General features: G+C 45.8%; 5 protein-coding genes across 7 annotated transcripts in view; 4 read left to right on the top strand and 1 right to left on the bottom strand.

Moving 5' to 3' along the window:
* LOC112350829 (protein gamma response 1-like) overlaps positions 1-7,518 on the top strand; it is a 19,771-nt gene extending 12,253 nt beyond the window's left edge. The window contains exon 3 of one of the 2 annotated variants that reach the window (XR_002993892.1): positions 7,468-7,518. The gene's annotated coding sequence lies outside the window, so the exon portion shown is untranslated. Of the gene's footprint in view, positions 1-3,296; positions 3,325-7,467 lie in introns of those variants that run through there. The other variant, XM_024687751.1, reaches the window with a different exon arrangement.
* LOC9661289 (myb-like protein P) lies at positions 3,461-4,273 on the top strand. The gene is made up of 3 exons (XM_024687752.1): positions 3,461-3,549; positions 3,612-3,723; positions 3,775-4,273. Exons 1-3 carry the CDS (start codon positions 3,494-3,496, stop codon positions 4,207-4,209), a joined length of 603 nt encoding a protein of 200 aa, XP_024543520.1. The 5' UTR covers positions 3,461-3,493; the 3' UTR covers positions 4,210-4,273.
* Positions 7,229-8,150, bottom strand: LOC9661676 (ubiquinone biosynthesis protein COQ4 homolog, mitochondrial). The gene is made up of 2 exons (XM_002982492.2): positions 7,953-8,150; positions 7,229-7,893 (listed from the first exon to the last, which is right to left on the bottom strand). Exons 1-2 carry the CDS (start codon positions 8,136-8,138, stop codon positions 7,396-7,398), a joined length of 684 nt encoding a protein of 227 aa, XP_002982538.1. The 5' UTR covers positions 8,139-8,150; the 3' UTR covers positions 7,229-7,395.
* An 86-nt stretch (positions 8,151-8,236) lies between these two features.
* On the top strand, positions 8,237-12,304 carry LOC9661288 (mediator of RNA polymerase II transcription subunit 15a). 2 transcript variants are annotated; one of them, XM_024687747.1, is made up of 10 exons: positions 8,237-8,325; positions 8,388-8,499; positions 8,564-9,740; positions 9,800-9,861; positions 9,914-9,988; positions 10,042-11,055; positions 11,132-11,470; positions 11,515-11,685; positions 11,738-11,829; positions 11,890-12,304. In XM_024687747.1, the coding sequence occupies exons 1-10, from the start codon at positions 8,270-8,272 to the stop codon at positions 12,101-12,103; spliced, it is 3,312 nt and encodes a 1,103-aa protein (XP_024543515.1). In that variant the 5' UTR covers positions 8,237-8,269; the 3' UTR covers positions 12,104-12,304. The 2 variants fall into 2 exon arrangements, with proteins under 2 accessions (XP_024543515.1, XP_024543514.1); XM_024687746.1 differs by having other exon boundaries at positions 9,794-9,861.
* Positions 12,305-14,623: 2,319 nt separating this feature from the next.
* Positions 14,624-17,531, top strand: LOC112350828 (nuclear intron maturase 3, mitochondrial-like). Its single transcript, XM_024687749.1, has 2 exons — positions 14,624-14,739; positions 14,798-17,531. The coding sequence occupies exon 2, from the start codon at positions 14,884-14,886 to the stop codon at positions 17,440-17,442; it is 2,559 nt and encodes an 852-aa protein (XP_024543517.1). The 5' UTR covers positions 14,624-14,739; positions 14,798-14,883; the 3' UTR covers positions 17,443-17,531.
* The last annotated feature ends 5,369 nt before the right edge of the window (positions 17,532-22,900 follow it).

Raw genomic sequence — 22,900 nt, 5'->3', positions numbered from 1 at the left:
CTCGAACTCGGTCCCCGAGTCGGTCTCGGACTCGATTCCGGACTCTACCTCGAACTCAGTCCTAGAGTCGGTCTTGGACTCGATCCTCGACTTGGTCCCATCCAATGAACTCTTTGTCATTTCGGTCAAGCTTTTGGGGATCCTTTAGCCTTACGACATCTCGGGGAGTCAGTTCCTTACACCCATGTCCTCATGTTAGGCCACTGGTATGCTGAAATAGCGCCAGACTCCGTTTGGCTTTGTTTTGCGTGTTGGTCTTGGCATTGAGATATTGGTTGTTCTGGGACTGTTCCAAGTCGCTCCGAGCTCCTATCTCTTCGCTCCTTAGGCTACATGCTCGGGAGTTGCTCCGTGGTTCAGTTCCGTCACTCCTTGGCTCCATGCTTGGGAGTTTGGCACTGTTTTTTTGTTCAGTGGCCCAAGACCCTGAAACTTGGGTTCCACACCACTGTCCTTTGGACATGTGGCATATGACACATGGCATCTGTCACGTGGCACAAAGAGGGTTTATGTTCTGCTTTGTGGTTATCCTATGGTAAATCATCATAGGATAAAGGGTAAAAACCATGTGCACTACAATCTTGTTGTTGTTTGTTAGTGAAATTGTATTTTCAAGTTATTGTACTCTGAATTTAGCATGTCTCAAGCCCCTATAATTGCATGCCCCACCTAAGTTGATGGATTTGCAATTTCAAGTTATTGTACTTCAAATTTAACATGTCCCAAGCCCTTATAACCTAGTCCCATGTAACTCGTGGTCTAAATGTTACTTAAATATTGTCGTAGACATTATTAGATTAACATTTGCATGTTGTAAATCACCAAAGAGAACAACTTAAGAGATAGTTTGTAGGGGTCTAAATATAAAGGGAAAGAACTCATGAACAATAGTGCACTTTTTTTTCCAATTGGTTAAGAATTTTAAGATATTTAGAGTTAAGCGTTTTTAGGTATTAGGTTGAGTGACATCTTTAGAAGTCCAAATTCAAGAGGTTACGTATATTTGATTAATCCTAAAACCATAGCTTATATACAAGAGTAAGTGGTTCAAATTGAAACCACTTTAATGGTTATTAAAATCCCACTACACTAATATTAATATATGGTATCGTAATTATGCACTTGGATTTTATATCATCCCCTCCTTTCAGAAGGATGGAAGGTTATTAGGGTTCTCTAGTTGATAGGTCAAGATTTAGAAGAACATCAGGAGGAGGCATGATTAGATCTATAGGTGGTGTTAGTTTGATCCCTTTGTATAAAGCTTTTTAATTGCTTCACATGCATAATATTTGGAGGATGTATTTGTTGAATATCATGCTAAACTTTACACATTTGTGGTCCAAGTTGCTGCAATATCTGATATAGTCCCTTCCATTGAGCAAGAAACCTTTTAAACAAATCACATATTATAAGATTGGAAAAATAAACTAAGACTAAATCATCTATTTTGTACTTTGAATATAGATGATGATAGGAGTTGTAACATTGTTGTTGTCCTATTTATACAGATTAAGTGTTTATTAAACTCCACTTGAACTAATGGAAGAATACTTGTCAAATGCTAATATCAAGACCTAGCATCAGTAGTTTGTGGCAATTGTGAAGATAAACTCAACTCCGTTAGTAATATTGAATCATGGTCATATAGAATTTTATATGGTGAAGCACTAATAAAACTTTATACCCTTGTGAAAATATATAAAAAAAAAATGACAAATAACCATCCTAATCTGAATATTGAAAGTTCATATACTTTGTAATCATCCTTTTGAAGGTCCGAATGAGCTGTTTCACTAAACCATCTATTTATAGATGATAAACACTTGTGAAAGTATGGCATTTCCTCAATTGAGATGTTAAAATGTGAAATGCCCTAACCATAAATGCGGAACTATTATTCGAGAGAATTTGCTTCGGATAAGAATGCTAGAACATTATACAATTGAGGAGGAAGTATCTAATAGTAGCTGTAGACACATTAGCAAAAGCATTAACTTCCACCCATTGAGTCAAATAATTATAAATAATAATGACATACTTATTGCCAGTAATAAACTATAGAAAAAGCCCTATTAAATCAAATGTAAACAAACGAGAAACTAGAATTAACTTTAATTGTCCTTCTACAATAGAAGGGGGAGTCTTATGAGCTTAGCACCAAATGCAATTATATATATATAAAATAACATCACATCACATCTTAGGCTAATAGAAAGATGTGTAGAACTTTTTAGTTATACAACAATGTTTTGTATGCCTACCTAGAATAGGAGTATAATAGTAAGTGTGAAGAAAGAGTGAAATAAATATTGAAGGCACCACTAGTCGTAAATGATCATTAGGATCCATCCCCACAAAATAAAGAATGTTGTCCTCAAGGTGATATTGAGATTGTAAATGTTAAAATAACAAGTTATTAGTAAGTGATGCAAAATTATTAAACCCATTGTAAAACCTTTGGATCCATTGTTTAACCTTTTGAGCCTCACGAACTTTTAAATCTTACTCCACATTTTGTAAACACTTAGTCAAGTATAGCAATTATTGACGGCATGAAATTCTCATCTAGAAAATCCACAGATGTTGAATAATAAGCTTACTAAGAATATAACAAAAGAGTGAAAAAAGGAGAGAAGTTTAAGAAAGAATGTCAACATCAACCATAATACTCCATAAGTGATGAATAACCTTGAAATTATATATTTAAAGTTTTAGAGCCCACTGAGTAGTAAGTTATTTTACTTTAATAATAAAGTAACCATAGCATAATCACCTTTTAATAATGTCTGAGATCCATGCAAATATTTATGAAGCTTCTCAAAACCCTAAATTACTGTTAAACACTCTTTTTTTATGAAATAATTTACCTTTACTAATTGTAATGTTCAGTAAACTGATATTAGAAGTATCAATATGCAAAATGAAAAATCAAATGTAATTGAGATATGCCAAAATTCAAAAAGTCATCTCAACCATCTTCCACACTAACTTAACAAGCACAGTCCACTCCTTTCTTAGAAGTCTAGTCTCTCCTTGGAGATTTTAGTGTTTCCATCACATCACTACAATCTTCAGCTCTGCCTAGTTGCTCAAAGATTCCTAACGTATCTGGCACGAAATGGACTGTTTCTTCACTCCCAGGCGAAACAAGAACTCGCGGTGTGAGCATCACAATCAGGTGTCAAGGCATTGGTATAAGTACGTTCCTCTCTCGACACCAGAAGGCTTCTGGAACATTGGCCCTGATCCGAGCAGGAGAATCCGGTTCTAATGGATTTTCCACTCGTGCACAGGCAAGTTTCTTCGGCTATTATACCAAAGCTCAAGAGAAGTTGATGAGTTGCGCAGGCTCTGAAAAACTATTTTTTTCGTAGCGCTGGCGCAGGAACGTGCTGCGAAAGTCTTCCAGATCTGCACTGGTGGGCGTTGACTTCCCATTATTTTATTCAAATAGGAGGAGCGCTAGCCAGGGTTTTAGAAGACGAGGGCAATGGATTGGCGTAGTGGCCTATGCTCCGATGCGCGGAATAAGATCGTCGAGAGAATGTAAGAGCTCTCCTCTAGCTCTCTGGATTGATCCTAATGGCCTTGTCTCTGGTAATGGGCAGAATGGACACGCTCCAGAAGCATATGCCACACAATCTGCCCGACGGCATGAACGAGCTGCTCGAGATCGCATGCCGCTTCGAGGAGAGGGTTTACATGACGGCGACGGATCAGGCAAGTTTCTCCTCGCTCCCCTGATAGAAAAGTTTCTTTTTCCTTGTTCAGCAAGACTATATCCGGAGGATATCCGTGAAGATGCTCTCGCTAGAGTATAAGTCGTCCCAGAACAACAGCAACGCTCCCCCGCCAAATCCGTCGGATGCGTCTCAGATGGTTTCTGGGACTTCGTCTCTCATGGGTCCTCAGCAGCCAGGGCTCCAGCAGCAGCCCCAGCAAATCCAGCAGCAGCACATCCAGCAGCAGCAACCACAGCAACAACAACTTCAGCAGCAGCAGCAGCAGCAGCAGCAATTACACATGAGACAAGCTCAAGCTCAAGACCAACTGAGTGGTCGCGTCAGACCACATCAGTCTTGGCAAGGGAATCCCATTGCCACAGAGGACCGAGAACCTCACAGCTCTCATCCGAGAACCTTCCCTCGGAGACCGAGAACCTTCCCTCGCAGACAGAGAATCTTGTTTCGCAGGCTCATCCTCTGAGCGTCCGGCCTCCTGTTCCTGCTCGTACTTACGTTTTCTGTCACGAATAGCATGGAGATGTGCGTTGGAATGTGCCGTTCGCTTGTTACTTTGCATCAGACGATCCCCATCGGTCACTGTATCCCCTCGATTCGTAAGCCACGAGGAGTAAAGAGGAAAATGGAAGAGAAAACACTTAAGATCTGGAAGATTCGCTCCTTCTCGTGCTGCACGCTCTTGAGCACGCTTTAATCCCTTGAGACGCCAACTAGCCCGACACCTCCGGGAACTCGTCGAGCTTCATGCTCTTCTTCTGGAGATCCTTCGCCGCCATCTTTCCAGTCCATACGTGATGTGAGGAAAAGAAAACGGGACTAGAATTTCTAACCTCGTCGCGCTCTGCCTTGGAAGGAGCAATCGCTTCCTTGGGGACGGCCCGTTGAGGCCTGCTTGGCGCCACCGACACAGCGTTCTTCCGCTTGGCAAGCATTTCTTGATCATTGGCCCTCGCGATCCACATCCTGTAAGAGAGCTCGCCTGAGTGAGCGCTAGATCTACGAGAGACGACGCATCTAGAAGCAGGTTAATAGCTTCCAGGACGAGGCAGAACCGGGGTTCGTCACGGAGAATATTCTCAAACAGAATTCCCTTTGGATTTCAGATGAACTTGCCTTCCCTCAGCACCTAACCTTCCGGTCCAGGAAGGCGCCCATGGCAGAGCAGATCGAGAGCCCGGATTACTGCTCCTCGGAGAGCAGGCTCTTCTAGAGCTCGCAGAGAAGCTGGAGGACAGCGCGAGCAAGGGTGCTGGGGAGGAGAGGAGGACCAATCTCGTCTCGAAAGCCTTGCGGGATGGATCGGCCGAGGTCGCGGTTACGTGTAAGTGGCCTAGCAGCAAAGACGAAGCCCACAGGTTCACAAACGTGAAGTTTCTCAAGAATTCAGAGATCCTGCCGCTGGTGACAGGTGGAGATGATCTTTGAGGGCATGGAAGACAAAGAAGAAGAGAGCATCAGGCTGGTCTTCGTGGAAGGGATCCTTTCTCCGGAAGTTTACATTGGAAGTATACTCGCTTCTCCGGATGGGAAGCTCCAAAAGTACGTCGTCCCCAGGATCTCACAGGCGTGAACCCTGATAGACAAGGATACTTTTGTCTCAATGAATGGAATTGGACCGCTGGATCTGGTTCCCAAGGACTTGAAGCTGGAGACGTTGTTTACTACTCGACTCACAAGAACTTGGAAGAACCAGCTTGAACCTCAAGTCGAGTCACTGGCAAATCCTGGTGGCCTCAGAAGGAGCAACAAGTCCATCTGGTTAAGGAGTTTAATACTGGACGAATTCAATTCTTGGATTTTTAGCTTGGTTTTATCCTTACTCTCACTTTATCACATGTTTACCCACTTATAACAATTGTTTAATATAGTTTATATTATCAAAAAATAAAGGTGTAATCATAAGTTATTAAGGTATTGTGGTGAGCAAGATTGAATAAGGTTTCCCATAATACTTTTATATTGCACTTGATTTGATGTAGTTCTCTATCATTATCATAATAAAATATTGATTGTGGACTGTGATTATAAGATCAAAATGGAGAATAATCTTTTTATGCTTTCCTTTTAAGAAAGCAATAGTTGTTACAAAACCATTAAAGCAATGAAAAAGATAAATAAAAAACTTTACCTTCTACTAAATTGACACAATAAAAAATTGCACATATTACCATTAATAAGCTTGATATAAACATTCACTACATTATCTCACACCCATTTTCAAAGAAAAAGAGAATTCAAATCCTCTTTATGTAGAGTAATTAAAGTGTGGAACTTAAACACATTATATTATAACATTAAGTATATATAAATATAATTTGGTATCTTATCCTGACATATAATGATATTAACTTAGAATATTAAGTATTACATTAAGTTTCATACCTATTTTGATTTCAATATTATGTAAATTTGCATGTACGCTTTATGTTAAAATTTGGATATACACTATTTTTTGTTTTTTTAAGAGTAACTCTGACTATGAAGTTTAAATTGGTTTTGGATATGAAAAGGAAAAATAAGCCATTTAGATTTGAAATCTTTGTATACTTAAAAGAAATAAGAGGGGAAAAGCAAGATTGCTCAATATTAGCACTTCAATCTTGCTCAGATGAAATATTATATTCAATCTCACTTTCAATTTGTATATTTTCTTAAAAAGAAGAAAAATACTTTATAAAAGTAAGCACAAATTACATTTCTATAATTGTTTGTGTTAGGCATTACAATATTCATTAAGCTAAAGAATCCTAATCAGACCAAAAAGAAATAATTTTTGGGCTAAATTAATTCTTGCAAGGCTTTACTTCAATAGGGTTGCAATGTGATATTATTTCTACCTAAATTTCAATTGAAACTGAAAAATGAATATTATCATGGGCATTAACTGAAAAATGAATAAATGCCTATGACATACATGTTAATTTAAATAACATTTGGACCATCTACAAAACACTGGATTAGGGAGGGAATGCAATTATAGGGGCTTGGGACATGCTAAATTCGAAGTACAATAACTTGAAAATGCAAATTCATTGGTGTCTAGGATCAAAGGAAAGAGATCAACCACAAAAAAGAATCCTCGGACTTCACCACCAGAGCCGACACGCCTCAAAGAGATCGCCATGGAGCTGAGAAATCGAAGCCGGCGTGGTAGAACTTTTTGCACTTGCATTCCACGCGTCACCTGTCTTCCGCACCGACTTAACAGGCGCAGTCCACTCCTTTCCTGGAGACTTAGCAGAAGCAGTCGCACCTCTACCATCGTTGTAAGTCCAGTGTCTCCGTCGCATCACTACGAGCTTCAGGTTGCTCGATGTGGTTTTCCCACTAGATTCCCAACGTCAACGTGTGGAACTCCCAGGCGAAACGGGAACTCGCGGTGTGAACATCGGTATAAGTTCGTTCCTCCCTCGACACCGGAAGGCCTCTGGAACATTGGCTTCTCAGAGACCTGATCCGAACGACACAACTGGAAATGTCCATCAGGAGAATGTAAGTACCTGAGCTTTTGCGATCCGGTTCTAATGACTTCTACATTCGTGCACAGGCAAGTTTCTGCTCAACCTTTTATCCAGCACCAAAGCTCCTGTAGAAGAAGAGGCTCACAGGAGCTTGGGCGAAGTTGAAGAGTTGAGGAGGCTCGGAAAAACTATTTTTTTCGTAGCGCCGGCGCATGAATGATGCCCCACTTGTTGCGAACGTCTTCCAGATCTTCGTCCAGGTGCTGCTCGTAGTAAACGCACATCAGGTCCGTGGCGGAGTTCCCAGCCTTGAAAGCCCAGGGGATGAACTCCCGGAAGAGCGCGTCCCTCTGGTGTGGCTTGAGCCGCCACGAAGCTCCGGCAACCGAGAGGAAGCACATCGGCATGGTGGTCTGCTGGAACTCGAGAGCTTTCAAGGCGAGCTCTCCCATGACGCTGGTGGGCAGGCCAAAGAGGACGTGCCAAAAGTCGTGAACTTCCCGGGCTCGTGTCGCAACGTAGGCGAGCTGCTCGGACTCTAGAAATCGAACTGGAGGGCGATCGTCGGGGCTAAAGTTCCTGGATCCCATGAACTGGGCGTAGGCGGCGCCAAAGGTATTGGGTGGAAGATCCCAGGCGCGAGACATTGCCGACGATGTCACTCTGGGACGCTCCGCGAGAATTCTCTGCTTGGAGCAAAGGAATTGCTTGGAGATGGATAGAAAGAACAAGATTTGCTTGCTACCTGGCCCTCGGGGCTTCGCTCCATACGCTCCAGCATTCGCTGGAACGCAAATCCTCCCGTGGTCTCGCCCAGAGCAGCGACGAGATCCGCCCTAGCGGGATTCAGCGCAGCTCCCACTGCCGATCCCGCCACGACGGCCGCGCGCTGCCACCAATTGAGAGGAACCCTGGCGCCCTGGAACGCCATAGCTCTGTCAAGCCCTAGATACTTGACCGGATGCTTTAGATGTAAAGAATATTTCACATTATTTTATTAGTTTTCAACAGATTTACCAAATAGGAGGAGCGAGCTAGCTAGGGTTTGAGAAGACGAGGGCAATGGATTGGCGTAGTGGCCTATGCTCCGATGCGCGGAATAAGATCGTCAAGAGAATGTAAGCGCTCCCCTCTAGCTCTCTGGATTGATCCTCATGGCCTTGTCTCCGGTAATCGGCAGAATGGACACGCTCCAGAAGCATATGCCACACAATCCGCCCGACGGCATGAACGAGCTGCTCAAGATCGCATGCCGCTTCGAGGAGAAGATTTACATGACGGCGACGGATCAGGCAAGTTTCTCCTCGCTCCTCTGATCGGATCGATGATAGAAAAGTTTCTTTTTTCCTTGTTCAGCAAGACTATCTCCGGAGGATATCCATGAAGATGCTCTCGCTAGAGAATAAGTCGTCCCAGAACAACAGCAACGCTCCCCCGTCAAATCCGTCGGATGCTTCTCAGATGGTTTCTGGGACTTCGTCTCTCATGGGTTCTCAGCAGCCAGGGCTCCAGCAGCAGCAGCAGCCCCAGCAAATCCAGCAGCAGCAGCAGCAGCCGCCTCAGCAACCTCAAATCCAGCAGCAGCTCCAGCAACAAATCCAGCAACAGCAGCAGCAGCCCCAGCAACAGCAGCAGCAAATCCAGCAGCAGCAACCACAGCAACAACAACTCCAACAGCAGCAGCAGCAGCAGCAGCAATTACAGATGAGACAAGCTCAAGGTCAAGCTCAAGTCCCGCAAAGTTTTGGCAACAACATCCAACTGAGTGGTCAAGTCAGACCACATCAGTCTTTGCAAGGGAATCCCATTGCGGCCTTGCCAGCACACCTGCAAGGACAACAAGCAAGCCTTGCCGGTCTCGGCCAGAATTCAGCTGCCATGAGAATGATGCAAGCTCGTCAAACTCAAGTGCAGCCACAGCAGCAGCAGCAGCAACAACAACAACAGCAGCAACAACAGCCTCAACAACAACCACAGCATCAGCAACAACAACAACAGCCTCAATCTTCACAACCTCCGCATGTTGCTTCTCAGCAGATGCTTTACCGGATGCATATGAAGCAAAAGCAACCCGGCTTGCAACAGCAGCAGCAACCGACGAGTATGGTTCTAAAACCTTCTGGGATTAATTCGCAGCAAAGTCTACTTCCGCAACAGCAGCAACAGCAGCCGCAACAGCAGCCGCCCGTGACCCTGTTGCAGCACCATCAACAGCAGCAGCAGCAACAACAGCAGCTACCACCATTGCAACAGCAGCAACAACAACAACAGCCACAGCTAGCTGGACTTTCTCAGCCTCAGTCAAATATGTCTCAGCATCAACCAAGCTTGATGCAACAGCAGCAACAACCGTACATGCAGCAGCAACAGCAGCAGCCGAGTGCTCAAGCTTTGCACCAGCAGCAGCTCTTGAGCAGTGGCCAGCAGATGCTTCAGCAACAAATGCTTCAGCCGAAGCAGCAACAAGCACTGCCGCAGCAAAATCAACCCCTCGGGATGATGCAACAACGTGCCGTGTCCGAAGCTTCCTCAGGTGCGTTGTTATGGATTTTCAAGAGCGAGTGGGCTTAATTGTTTTTTTCACAGCTTCAGTTGATTCGGGTCAGACAGCTCAGTCCGCTACCATCGACCAACAAGAGACGGTGTGGAACAAGGTATGTATCAGCGTACTTTGTATTCAATATGAAATAATCGTTTCTGTTACAGCTGCAAAACCTCAAGGACAAGTATTTACCTGACATGAACGATCTTCGGAACATGCTTGTTGCACGAAGTCAACAGGTAAGACTTTGTCGGCCCAAATTGTTAAAAGCAATTTTTTTTTCTATATGCAGTCAATGCCCGCAGATCAGCTGCAGAAGCTGAATCATTACAAGGACGTGTTAAGCCGAATGATTCCATATTTATCTGCCTCGAGGACCAACCTTCCAAAGGAGTTCAGGCTAGACAAGCTAGAAGCCTTCGAGAAACAAATTGTGAGTATTATGGAGACTTTTAAGAAGCGTAAGCTCCCTCAGCAACAGCAGCAGCAGCAAGTGCAACTTCAGCAGCAGCAGCACCAGCAGCAAGGAATGCTTGGCGGTCAGATTTCGTCCGTGCAGCATCCGCCTGTCACAATTCCGGGGCAGAATACTGCTCAGCCCAACATGATGCACAGTCTAAATCCTCTCCAGCAGCAGCAGCAGCAGCAGCATGTGTTTAAGCAAGATCTTCTACAGCAGCAGCAGATGAAGAGAATCCAACTGGCTCAGCAGCAGCAGCAAAAGTTGCAGCAAGCTTCCAACCTCGTCCTTCCTCTGCAGCAGCAACAACACCAGCAGCAACAAATGCAGGAGGATTCGAAGATGGATATCCGAAGAATGATGGCGACTAAGCGAGTGCAGCAGCAGCAGCAGAACCAGCTGAATCAGATGAAAGTTGGATCGCCTCAGCTGACTTCATCTCCCCAGATTCTGCAAGCTCCATCGCCTCAACTGGCCCAGCAACTGTCACCGCAGATAGACCAGCAGCATGCTCAAGGTTTAACTACCGTCAAAGTTGGCACGCCTTTGCAAGCGGCGACACCACCGTTTATGACTCCCTCTCCGTTGCTTCCGGTTGCTTCGCCACCAATCGAGGACGCCGAGCATAAAGCGGCTACTTCCGCTGTGTCCTCGATAACGAGCTCCCAGCCGATTGGCTACAACCAGTCCACCGCAACTCCAGTGATTGGCACACCAGGCATTTCGGCGTCACCTTTCTTGGAGTTTTCCCCGAGTCCTGCTCAAGTCGCTGGCTCGCAGGATCCAGCGCCCGGGACTCCATTTGGCCAGAAGGGCCTCGATCCTTTGGAGAGGCTTCTTAAGATCGTAAGTTCTAGTTTCTCCTCTTACATAACTCAAACTCTTTTTTTTTTTTTTTTTAAATTTTTTTATCGAACTCCAGGTTAGCACGATCTCTCCAAAAGCTCTCAGCGCAGGCGTGAGGGAAATGAGATCTGTCGTGAACTTGTCCGACAAGCTTGCGGCCTCAGCACCCGGCCCTGGTTGCAGAGCAGCTGTCGGGGAGGACTTGGCTGCATTGACAAAGAGTCGTCAGCAATCTAGAGCTTTGGCATCAACGCAGGAAGGTCCAGCAGCTGCGAAGAAGGTCAAGCGTCAGCTCGATTCCATTGCGCTGACACTAATCTCCTCGGATGGAAGCGTTGTGAACAGTCTCCACAAAGGGGACGAGGCCGACCTTGAGTCATCCGTCACATCCGGGTGGAAGAGTCAAAAACTTGAGGCAAGTGTTTCCTTCTTTTCCTCGCTATAAGTACTCTCATGTAGATAAGTTATGTCCTGGAGCAAGAAATTCGCGACACGAATGACCACCTCATCGACACCGTCGTGGATATCAGTGAGGATGGGACTGAGGAAGCAGCCTCCGAAGGCAAGGAAGGTCTTGTTCTTACATTTTCGTACAACGGCCTTGAGATTCCAGAAACGATACATCACATGGTAAAAGTCCTTATTTACTTCTGTGGTGCTTGACTTTGTCGGATAATGGCAGGCCGTTTTGTCACCGCTACGAGTACTCGTCCCTCCAACTTATCCAAAGACTCCTCCGCTTCTAATGTCCGACAATTTTGATCCAAACTCCAAGTAAGGATCCTTCTTTCCATTTCATTCATGTTTTTTACGCTTTGTTCTTGGTCTCGTTAGTCACTTGCTGTCAGTGGTGGCTAGAGACTCGTTTGCCAGGGCGGTGAGGCTCGGTAATTACACCCACCCTCTCACGATCAAAGCCATGGCCAGAGCATGGGACGAGTGTGCTCGAAAGGTTGTCTCGGAGGCGATTTACGGCAGCAGCGGTAGCAGCAACGGTGGTCCTTTCCTAAGCAGCATCGGCGTTTGGGAGAACTGCGTAGCAACTTAGCTTCACGACAGTGTTAATACAAGACGAGGTAGTGGAAGGTAATTCGCGGAGTAATGTAAGTTTGCTGCTATATATACAGGTATTTATGCTAGAGCAAAGCCAGGGCGTCGTGTTGACTCATTCGCGAAGCGCGAGAAACGCGCTTCGTTGGCGTGAACAGCTGATGTTGTTGACTAGAGAAATTACACATACTTTTGGATCTCTCGGTTGTTTAACAGTCTCCAAGGCATCCATCACGTTCAGGTAGATAAGTCAAACGCTCGAGGTAAGTTTCCTTTCTTTTCTACAAGTATACTGATTATTTCACTCTCTTGTAGATAAGTTATGTCCTGGAGCTCGAGATTGCAATTCTTTGGATATCAGTGAGGATGAGATGGAATTTGGAATCATCGCGATTGAAAGGCAGTGCTCACTCACACCTTGGTATGGCAAAAAGTCCTGCAAAGTTTATGAGTCAGTATACACATTCCATCCACGTTTTTCTTGGTCGGCTTTTCCCTGCCAGTATTCAACCTCCCACGATCAAAGTTATGGCCAGAGCGTGGACGAATGGCAGCATATCCTTGTTTGAGAGGACTGTGGCTATAGCGACGGTACCATTAATATGGAGCGTGAGAAACGTGGTCTTGGAGCCAAAGGTTCTTTCGTTTTTCTCCTTGTCGTTAAGCTTTTCCCCTGAAAGTTTGGCGCTGATATACAGGATCCAGGCTAAAGCAAAGCGAGGGCGTCGTGTTCACTCATTCACGCATGGAATGGAAAGTTTTACGCCTTTGCTGCTGAGTACAAAGATGCTGGATTGACGCTCCCGGATTACGCAGGTCACACGGTCTTTCCATGGCGCTCATAATCTAATACCCCGCGAAACAAAAAGAGGAGCAAGGAAAAGAGGCCACAGTAACAAATCCGAGAGCTTTGGGTTATAAAAGGAGCTCGTCCTTCCCGCAAACTAGATCTTCGATCGTAAGAGAAGAGCATTGATCAATCGAGGGCAAGGAGGCGGCGGCGATGATGCACAGGGCGATCCAGCTCCTGTCGTATAACCGGGAAGATCCAGCGGCGGCGTGCCGGATTGGATGGGTGGCGACGCCGCGAGCCGGGAGTGGCCAGGTCGTGGTGAAGCTCCTGTGCCGCCCAGTCAATCCATCCGACATTATGTGCTTGCAGGGCTTCTACCCGACCTGGAAGCCCATCTCCTTCCCCGCGGTGCCAGGCCTCGAGGGCATGGGGATCATCCACGAGGTAAGCTGGATCTTCAGCTCCAGCTTGTTTGATCGATCTTTCTTCTTCCCCTCTTCTTCCTGTTGTTTGGTTTGATGCTACTACCCAATCGCGATCCGAAAAGCTTGCAGTGATTGGCATGAATGATCGAGGAGGATGTCTTCTTGGGTCTTCTTCTTCTTCTTCTTCTTCTTCTTCTTCTTCTTCTTCCTGGGGCCCAATCGATCTCCGAAAAGCTTGGAGGAATCGGCATTATGTCCTGGAGGATCTCTTCTCGGGTCTTCTTCCTGGGACCCAATCGATCTCCGAGAAGCTTAGAGGAATTGACATGATGTGATTGATCGAGGAGGATGGATCACTTCTTGGGTCTTCTTCTTCTTGTGTAGGATTGGTTGCTTGTGGTACTTGGCGATGGAGTGTCCTTCCTTTGTGACGATCATAGCGTTGTTCTTCCTCTCCTTTTTTGCGGGTACCCGATTGGATTGGGAGAAAAGGTCGGGGAGAATGTGGTGGGTCTGTGCGTGGGTCAGCGGGTGTGCCCGATTCTCGAGTGGAGCGATCCCGAGACATGGCAGGAGTTTCTCCTCTGCTCGGCCGATGTGGCCATCCCGGTGCCCGACTCCATTTCCAACGAGGTGGCGTGCCAGTTCTTCGTCAACCCATTCACAGGCAAGGAAGATCTTGGATGGGTTTGTGGACTCCTTCCTCACGGGAGGGATTTCTTTTGCGCAGTGTATGCTCTGGCGGAGGAGCTGGAGGTTCCCAGCGGCGATTACGTGGTCCAGAGTGGAGCTTCCTCGGTTCTTGGAAGAATGTTCATCCAATACGCACACCACAGGGGCATCAAGGTCTCCTTTTCTTCTCCTTTTTTCTTTGGAACGATTCATCGATCGATCGGTTTCTTCCATATTTCCAGACGATCAGTCTGGTGAGAAAGAATGAGCAAAAGGAGGAGCTCTTCCGCCTGGGCGCCGACTACGTGATCAACTTCAAGGAAGAAAACGTTGTCAAGGAGGTGAAGAAGATCACCAATGGCAAGCTCGCGCACGCCGCCATCGATTGCCTGGGCGGCGAGATCACAAAGGCAAGAGCTCTCCAGTCGACCCGGATCCACTGATTCGCTCCATTCTTCCTGCCAGATTCTTTGCGCCAGCGTCAAGAACAGGGGAACGGTCATCGTCTACGGCACCATGAACAAGGCGGAGGTGTCCGTCGCGGGCATGGATTTGCTGCTGCGCGAGGTCAGCGTCAAGGGGTTCTACCTCAAGCGCTGGATCTACAAGCGATCAATGCACGAATTCCGGGAGATCGCATCCACCGTGATGAAGCTCCTCGAGGGCAAGATCATGGAGCCGCTCGTGGGCGAGAAATTCCCGCTGGAGCGCTACGACGATGCCATCCGCGGGAGCCTCGCCAAGGTACGCGCCTCAAGATCGTTGAAATTCCGCTCCAACGCTGCCAGGATTTGATTTGCAGGCTTCCCCGGGCAAGATCCTCTTGGTCAGCGAGTGAAAATACGAAGAACCCTAAAAATGGGGGGTTTAGGGCTTTAGGACAATGCAATGCTGCAACGCGCGGGGCGGGCAGCGCCATGGCGCCGCTGCTGGGTCGGCGCCGCTGCCGCGCCGCATCGATCGGCCTGGTCAGCGGCCGCCGCCGTGGAGGAGGAGCCGAGCAACAGAGCGCTCATCGCCAGGGAGGTGAATTCCCTCTTCCAGGACGTGGACCAGGAGAGGTTCCGGCAGGGCGTGGACGGGATCTTCGTGGACGGTAAGTATCGATTGTTGATGAGGAATGTAGTAGCTACTCCCAGCAATCTAATGGCCGCTTACAATTCTATCAAGAAGCGCTCGGGGCCTCTCCTGGGAAACGAGGCCAAGCAAATGGAGGCCGATGGGATTAGCCGGGAGGTGATAGAGCACATGTCCAGGGACTTGGCGATTGGGACTTTCGACGTCAAGGCCAACTGCGTGGAGGTCCTCGTCTCCTCCAAGGAGAACTCCACTCGCTCGCTGGTTCTTCCCAATCTCAAGACCAAGATCGCCATGGAGGCCACCCGGATGGCACTTCAGGAAGTTTACGAGCCGCGGTTCTCCAGCCTTTCGTTTGCTTCCAGGCCCGGAAGAGGGAGGCATATGGCTATGAGGCTGATCAAGTATCGCTGGAAGTACTTCGACTGGTTCATCAAGATGAAGCTGGAGCGGCACTTCACGCTCGAGAACTTCGACGTGCTGGTGGCCATCCTTGAGGAAACCATCGAAGACAGCAGGCTCATAGCTTTCCTCCGGCAGCTCTTCCGTGCCCGCGTCTTCCAGATGGACATGGGGAACCTCCACTGGGAGGACTTCTGCAAGGAGCCCATCCTCTCGCCGATGCTTCTCAACATCTACTTGGACAAGCTTGACTGGAAGATCCAAGAGGTGGCGGAGGGGGTGGCAAGCATGAATCCGGAGGAGCCTGAGGAAGTGAAAGTTGCGAGGGCCTCAGTCCCGGATGCTGATATTGGAATCACTGAAGAGTCAGCTCTCAACACGCCCGCCGAGGAGAGCGACGATCCGGCCGACCGCAAGATCAGGCTGTATGCATGCCGCTATGGCGACGAGGTGCTGCTGGCTGTGTCGGGCCAGAAGGAGATTGCTCTCACGGTCCAGCACGAGCTGTGCGTATACGTGAACGAGAAGCTGGTGGCGGAGGTGGAGCGGGGCCGGAAGACGCTGATGGACGCCACCCTCAACCAGTGTGACTTCCTTGGCTTCCAGCTCCAGTTCGTTCCTCCCTCCAAGATGCCCGAGTTCCGGAAGCAGACGTGCATCCAGTCGATGCGAGCGGTGGAGAACCGGATCGAGATGGTGAAGCGGCAGATGAAGCACCACTACGACGCGGTTGTTCGGAAGCTGGGCGCTGAGATGCTTGTGGAGATATACACCCGCGCGAGGAAGAACGCGTTGTCGGACAGCCAGGGCGACGCGACGGTCCGGCGCATGTTCGAGAGCGTTGCGGGGGACATGGTCCGGGGATTCCTGAGCAGCGAGAGGGAGGAGGAGAGGCTGATGATCCGCGAGAAGTTCCGCAAAGGCCACATACTGATGAGCCCCTGGATCCGCGAACAGCTACCCAAGGAGCTCATCGCGGCGTTCGACAGGTTCCAGGAAGAGGTGGACAAGTTCCTGGGCCAGCTCGACTACTCGGTGAGCGCTGAGGGGGGCGTCAACGCGAGGCTGAAGCAGAAGCAGGAGAAGATGGAGCGGCTGGCAGCGGAGAAGGAGGCCCGATCGACCGGAAACCCGCCACCGATCAAGGTGAAGAAGGCGGACGAGCTGCGGCTGCTGGTGATCATGCCGATCATGGAACTGGTGGACAAGCTGCGGCTGCGAGAGATCGTGACCAAAGGTGGGAGGCCGACGCACTTCCGGATGCTGCTAGCGCAGGAGGACATCGCCATCCTGCACTGGTACTCGGGGCTGGCGTACCGCTGGCTCGACTACTACCGCTGCTGCGACAACTTCGCGTTTGTGAAGAAGACGGTCGACTACCACCTGCGCTGGTCGCTCATCTTCTCGCTGGCCGCCAAGCACAAGTCGTCGAGCAGGAACATCCGGAAGTCCTTCTCCAACGACATCAAGGTGGTCGGGCTGGACGGCAACCTGGCCTCGTTCTTCCCCACCGAGTCGGACCTGCGCAACATGGGGAAGAAGTTTTTGGTCCCGCCGCTGGTGAGCCACGATACCAAGTGCGGGGACAATCTCCTGTTCGTGGTGCTGACGAGAATGAGCCGGCAGTTCCTGCGAGGCAAGTGTTGCTCGGTGATCGGATGCTACAGCGGGATGATCGACATGTACCTGATGCGCGTCCACAAGGTGCTCAAGAGGATTCAGGTGTCGGGCGAGGAATGGATGGAGGTTGTCCGGGTGGGGACGCTCCACTCCGTCTACGACTGGAAGTCGTTCCCGCTGTGCTTCGAGCACTACTTGGAGATGATGGCGGGGAGGGTGTCGGTGGCGAGCCTCAGGGCGGAGGCGCTGGTGGCGCCGCAGGGAATCACGCGCAGGAGGAAGCACTCGAGGAGGATCCCGTTTGGGATGCTCACGCCCCCGCTGGATAAGTCGGCCGACTACGAGTAGCCTTAACTGTTCTAAGGTTTCAGAGTTTAGGGTTTAAGGAGGGACTTAACCGTTAAATGTATTAATGGAATTTTAATTTTTTTTAAATATTTCGCGCGCGCAGAAAGGTGTGATTTCCTTGATCATGTTTTACAACAATGCCGCAGCATTCCCAGACAGTTTGATGTTGAATTATTGTACATTCTTCTCAAATCTTACCTCAGCATTCCCAGATGCTGGATTATTGTACATTCTTCTAAAATCTTTCGACTTCATTGCTGAATCGAACGCTCACATTTTGGAAAGAAAACAAGATTTTGAATCCTGTGTTCAGAATCGTGCACGTCTCTTAAACGACACCTCGTCACCTTAGTGGGTTTGGAATATTATGACTAGTCTGCGGCGTATTTTGTCAACAATATTCCAAGCCCACTAACTTGACAAGGTATATAAACGCAGCCAGGAAAGCAGTGCTCTTTCAAGAGTTGATCTTAACACAGGAAGGAGTTGCTTGGAGAGATGGCAAAGAAGGTTGCCCTGATGATGAAGTTGATGCTGCTGCTGGTGTTGGCCTTCGCTGCCTTTGGCCCTGCCACTGCAAGAGTGGACCTCCCCACCGTGACAACTATGACGAAGGGAACGGCCAGAGTTCATCCTAATGCACCAGAGTGCCCCAAGAAATGCTACTACCGTCGGAGACAGTACTGCTGCTAGATAAAAATGTGTGGGAGACATACTAATAATCCAATATGATATGATAATTTTACAGATGCCAGGACTTTCTTGAGCGAGCAGTTCTTGATAAAGTGGGAATTTTGCAATAAATTGCAAATTGCACTTTTTCTCAATATTTTTAATTTCAAAACCCGTGGTAACTACTGTTTGGAAAAATAATCCAGCAAAGCAAATTCCAGCTGTGCTATGGAGCAAGCTTGGTTTGCTTTATGTTTTTTCTTTAAGCTCGATTTTCTATATCTGGTTTGTATTGATTAGGATTTTATGGTTTTTTAATACTTAAAGCTGGTTATTTATATTCTATATTAAGGCCTTAACTTAAATTTTAGTACAAAATTTTATTTTATATGAACACTTAAAATTTATATTTACATACTTAACATAATTTTATATATAAAATTTTAAGTGTTTTATCTTCACTAAAATACTTAAATTACACATACCCCTTAACTTATGTATTTTTGTGGTAGAGCAGTGTTTTGTAGTAGCCAATTTTGATCACTGCCCTTGATAAATATTTAGATCCTAACATTTACAAACTCAAAATCTCTACTTATTAAAATCCCAGCATTTACAAGCTCAAAATCTCTACTTATTGACTACATTTAGAAATAACCTATAATAGAATAATAATTGACAAGTGAGTTAAGCTAAAAATATTTAGAGTTCACAGTTTAAAATTTCAAATATTTTTAATATATATGTGGAGTTTCTTTTTATCATCATATAAAGTTCTAATGCTCCAATCCCTTATATGAGTCAGGAAAACACACAGTGGATTTTAAAAGAGGATGGATCAAAGGAGTTAATTTGTTTTAAGCCACTGCTTTCAAGAATGATCCAGACATAAATGGGCCATTAAGCAAGTTAGAGTGAGGCTCCACTCAATTATTAAACAAATCAAAAATATTCTAGGGATGTTCTAGGAATATTCATTACACTCATTCTTAATTGGCTTAATATATTCTTGACTAGCAGCAATGTAATCACTTTGCTAGAACTCTTTGAATCTAAGAGTTATAAAAGAGTTGAAGAGATGGTGAAGAAGGTTACAACACTAATAATGCTGATGCTTTTGGTCATGGTTATTGGCACTGTTAATGCGAAAACAAACACTAACACCAATGGAGCTAAAGTTCATTTTGATGGGTAGATGCTACAGGTATGGAAAATGGTTTTATATAGATATAAAATATATATATATATTTTATATATATATTTAAAAAATATAAAATGAGCTTATTATCAGTTCATATATACAGGCACACAATGGATGCAACTTGATGGGAATTTATAAATGCCCAAAAATCTGCAGACAACTCCCTAAAACAATTGGACCTTTATATCTTGCTTATGAATGACTAAATATTTTTCATTTTAAAATTCAAAGTGAGCAAGCCATCATGAAATAGATCAAAGGTTCAAGCAAGAAAAGGAACAATCATGATTAAAACAACTACGTAAGCCCAATTTGTTTTTGGTTTGCTTTAAAGGATATACCTAGAATATATAAATGTGAGTGTTTAGGTATATTAATTGGGGTTTAGACCCCTCTTTATATACAAAAATGGATGGATGATATTAAGTCTTGAATGGACGATGTATATACTATAGTACTATAATAAGTGTATTACCTAAATAGGGTATGTATTTATAGACCTTACACCTCCCCTCTAGAAGATGAAAAAGTGATGACAATAAATTAGATGGAACATTTAGAATTTATGTTAAGTGATTATAAATTGCTATAAAAACTTGAAGCTCCCACAGAACTAGTAATCTAGTTGCTAATAACTATAACTGAAACAAAACCCAAGGCCATAGTATAAACATCATCCAACAACTATAGAATCTCAATAAACTAGTTATAACTTCATATACAGCTACTAAATGCTTAAACCAACTTTAAAGCTATAACTTTGAACTAAAATAAAGGATTTCAAAAACCATTGTAATCCAGCATTTCACTTAAGTTTGCCCACTAATAATCTTTCAAAACCATTGTTAACTCAAACTCATGACCATATATAGTGCATATTATCTCTCTCCCCTTAAGCCAACTGGAAAAGGGGCAATTTTTTTATGAGAAAGCCCTTAGTGGCTATTTTATCCCCATTTATCCCCCAAGGTTCCAAGGATTCACAGTGACAGTATATCTAAATCTCATCCCATGATCACATACGCTACACTCACCCCCTACTATTGACTAACAACCCCTACTAAGCCAAGGGGAACCAACACCTTCATTTCCACACTGAATCTACCAATGGGATGATCACATGCACTACACTCACCCCCCCTTGAGAGATGTCAATGTCCTCATTGACTATTGACTAACAACCCCTACTGAGCCAAGGGGAACCAGCACTTCCATTTCCATACTGAATCTACCAATTCTTCCATTGTGTAAACTAACTATTCCATATGTGAGGCAACTAATCATCCACCCACGGTGAATACTTTCGTTTGTGGATACTCCACACAAGAGGAAGGACGTATGCATGGATGCCCAATACATATGATTTCAAATTTAGGGGTAAGAATATACCTTGCTCAAGGGTATATTATATTTTTAAGTAGCCACTAATCAATGGGAATCGAACCTGTGCCATTTGCTTCAATACCATATGTAACGCACTTTATCTCTCTCCTGTCAAGCCAACTGGAAAAGGGGCAATTGCTTGATAAGAGAGCCCTTAGTGGCTATTTTATCCCCATTTATCCCTTAAGGTTCCAAGAATCTACGGTGACAATATATCCAAATCTCATCTCATGATCACATGCGCTACACCATAAGTAGAACTTACCTCCTCATCTTCCCCCCATATTAACTCAGACTCAAATTCCTTAGTAACAATAATAAAGTAAAGACTCTCTATAGCATTCATAAATGGGGATACGCACTTAACCTAAAATTCTAACCAAAACAACTTAACCTTTAGAACAGAGGAATATTCAACACCAAAACTGATCAAAGACTTTGCTAATAAAACAAAAATAAGATTCTCAACTTTATACATATATTTAATATCTAAATTAGTATAAGAAGGACAAAAAACACTCAATTTAACACTAAACCAAGAATAAGAATCATAAGAGTCATAAATGATTAATGTGTCAGGAGAAGGAAATGTTACTAACAAGCAAGGAATACTAAGAATATGAGAAGGTGGTTTAGGCCGAAAAATAAAAAAAAGTTCAAAAAGAGTAGAAGGTAAAGGAAAAAGATCAAATGATAAATTGAAAGGTTGACATTTACTTTACAAAATCTTCACATTGTCTTTAAAATTGTCTCCATAATAATCAAGCTTGTGTAAGCAACTAAATTTTCCATTTTACTTTAGTCACTTAACCACACATCTAACCACTTGGAGGAATCTCACTCACAGCCTCCATAAGTCTTATTCTAGACTTCAGGCTTGCTAGCCCTGAGAATGGCATCCATACCATTCAACTTTTGCACTTGGTCCAAGTGCTCCACATATTTAATCCCATGACCAACACCCAAAAGTACCACTGATATATCAGTCTATTATGCTAAGGCTATGCCCATTCACCTTTGCCATACTGGTCATCCAACACCACCTACATCCCAGTCCTATCTCTCAAAGACTGGGCCATCCATCCATGAGTGATCATCCTAGATCCACTCCTTAACACCCTTAAGATGCTCGCAAACATGGGGAACAACCTTCCCTAATATCCCTTTTATAGTCCCCTGTAAGCCACAAATTTTTCCTTTCCAATTTGCAAATTTACCTCGTCTATCCGACTAACACTACCTTGGCTTTAGCTAAGTTCCCTCGCCAAGGTTCCTACCTATTGTACTAGCTCCTACTTGGTCCTACTTGGTCCTACTTGGTTTTAGCTACTCACTACACGAGCAACGGAGCATTAACCACCCATCCACGGATTCCCAAATCTCTCCCAATCCCCTTCTCGAGTTAAATTGGACTTAAGGTTCTGCTACACTCCCCGCAGGCATAAGCAGCCAAGCACACCAAGCCTCTAGGTTCTTAACATCCCTTGGTACAACAAGACTTGATCATGGGACCCTCTAAATCCCAATCCTTGGGTCCAACACTTGCTTCGGGACGCTGGGGCGAAACACCGTGGCCTAATGGCCCAGTATGGGCACCTCTAACCCCCCACTTCCATCCTAAAGTGAAGGCCCAAGCCCCTAGGAAGGGCGAGGACCAATGAGCCACAAGGTACTCAAGTGGGGCACCACTCCACATGAGTCAAGAGCACTACAGTTGGTTTCCCTTTCGGGAATGGAAATTGCTCTTGAGCACTTCCTTGGGTGGCCCCTCTGGCACCACCCGAGTCCATGCTCACTCCCACCCAAGGCCCTTCGGCCCCAAGTAAATTTGGAAGCACCATTGGAGAGTTCCTTCAAGATTGGTTCCTAGACCTCTCTATCCTTACTATACTTTTGGAACCCCCTGCAACACCACCCCCCCCCCCCCCCTGGGAGACACATGCTTTGGGATTTCACCCCTCGACCTATATTAGTACTTGGACTCGGTATCGGAATCGATCTCGGACTCAATCTTGGACTCGACTTCGAACTCAGTCTTGGACTCAATCTCGGACTCGACCTTGGACCTGATCTTGGATTAGACCTCGGACTTGACCTCGAACTCGGTCTCAGACCTAATTTTGGATCTCGGACTCTGTATTGAACTCGGTCTCAAACTCGGTCTTGAACTCGGTCTTGGAGTCAGACTCAGACTCGATCCTG

The sequence above is a fragment of the Selaginella moellendorffii genome, unplaced genomic scaffold (assembly GCF_000143415.4).
Source record: "Selaginella moellendorffii unplaced genomic scaffold, v1.0 SELMOscaffold_54, whole genome shotgun sequence".
In the NCBI taxonomy this organism is placed as follows: Eukaryota; Viridiplantae; Streptophyta; class Lycopodiopsida; order Selaginellales; family Selaginellaceae; genus Selaginella; species Selaginella moellendorffii.
Note: the sequence above shows the minus strand (reverse complement) of the source record. Positions and strands in the feature narration are given on the sequence as shown.

What these genes read in the sequence shown, in the direction of transcription:
- LOC9661289 (XM_024687752.1), top strand. Translation starts at nt 3,494, where the DNA reads ATGGATTGGCGTAGTGGCCTATGCTCCGATGCGCGGAATAAGATCGTC. An exon ending in AATAAGATCGTCGAGAGAAT is followed by an intron (nt 3,550 to 3,611) that starts GTAAGAGCTCTC and finishes GGTAATGGGCAG; the next exon opens with AATGGACACGCTCCAGAAGC. An exon ending in ACATGACGGCGACGGATCAG is followed by an intron (nt 3,724 to 3,774) that starts GCAAGTTTCTCC and finishes TTCCTTGTTCAG; the next exon opens with CAAGACTATATCCGGAGGAT.
- LOC9661676 (XM_002982492.2), bottom strand. Translation starts at nt 8,138, where the DNA reads ATGGCGTTCCAGGGCGCCAGGGTTCCTCTCAATTGGTGGCAGCGCGCG. An exon ending in AGCGAAGCCCCGAGGGCCAG is followed by an intron (nt 7,894 to 7,952) that starts GTAGCAAGCAAA and finishes TGCTCCAAGCAG; the next exon opens with AGAATTCTCGCGGAGCGTCC.
- LOC9661288 (XM_024687746.1), top strand. Translation starts at nt 8,270, where the DNA reads ATGGATTGGCGTAGTGGCCTATGCTCCGATGCGCGGAATAAGATCGTC. An exon ending in ACATGACGGCGACGGATCAG is followed by an intron (nt 8,500 to 8,563) that starts GCAAGTTTCTCC and finishes TTCCTTGTTCAG; the next exon opens with CAAGACTATCTCCGGAGGAT. An exon ending in CGTGTCCGAAGCTTCCTCAG is followed by an intron (nt 9,741 to 9,793) that starts GTGCGTTGTTAT and finishes TTTTTTTCACAG; the next exon opens with CTTCAGTTGATTCGGGTCAG.
- LOC112350828 (XM_024687749.1), top strand. Translation starts at nt 14,884, where the DNA reads ATGCTGCAACGCGCGGGGCGGGCAGCGCCATGGCGCCGCTGCTGGGTC.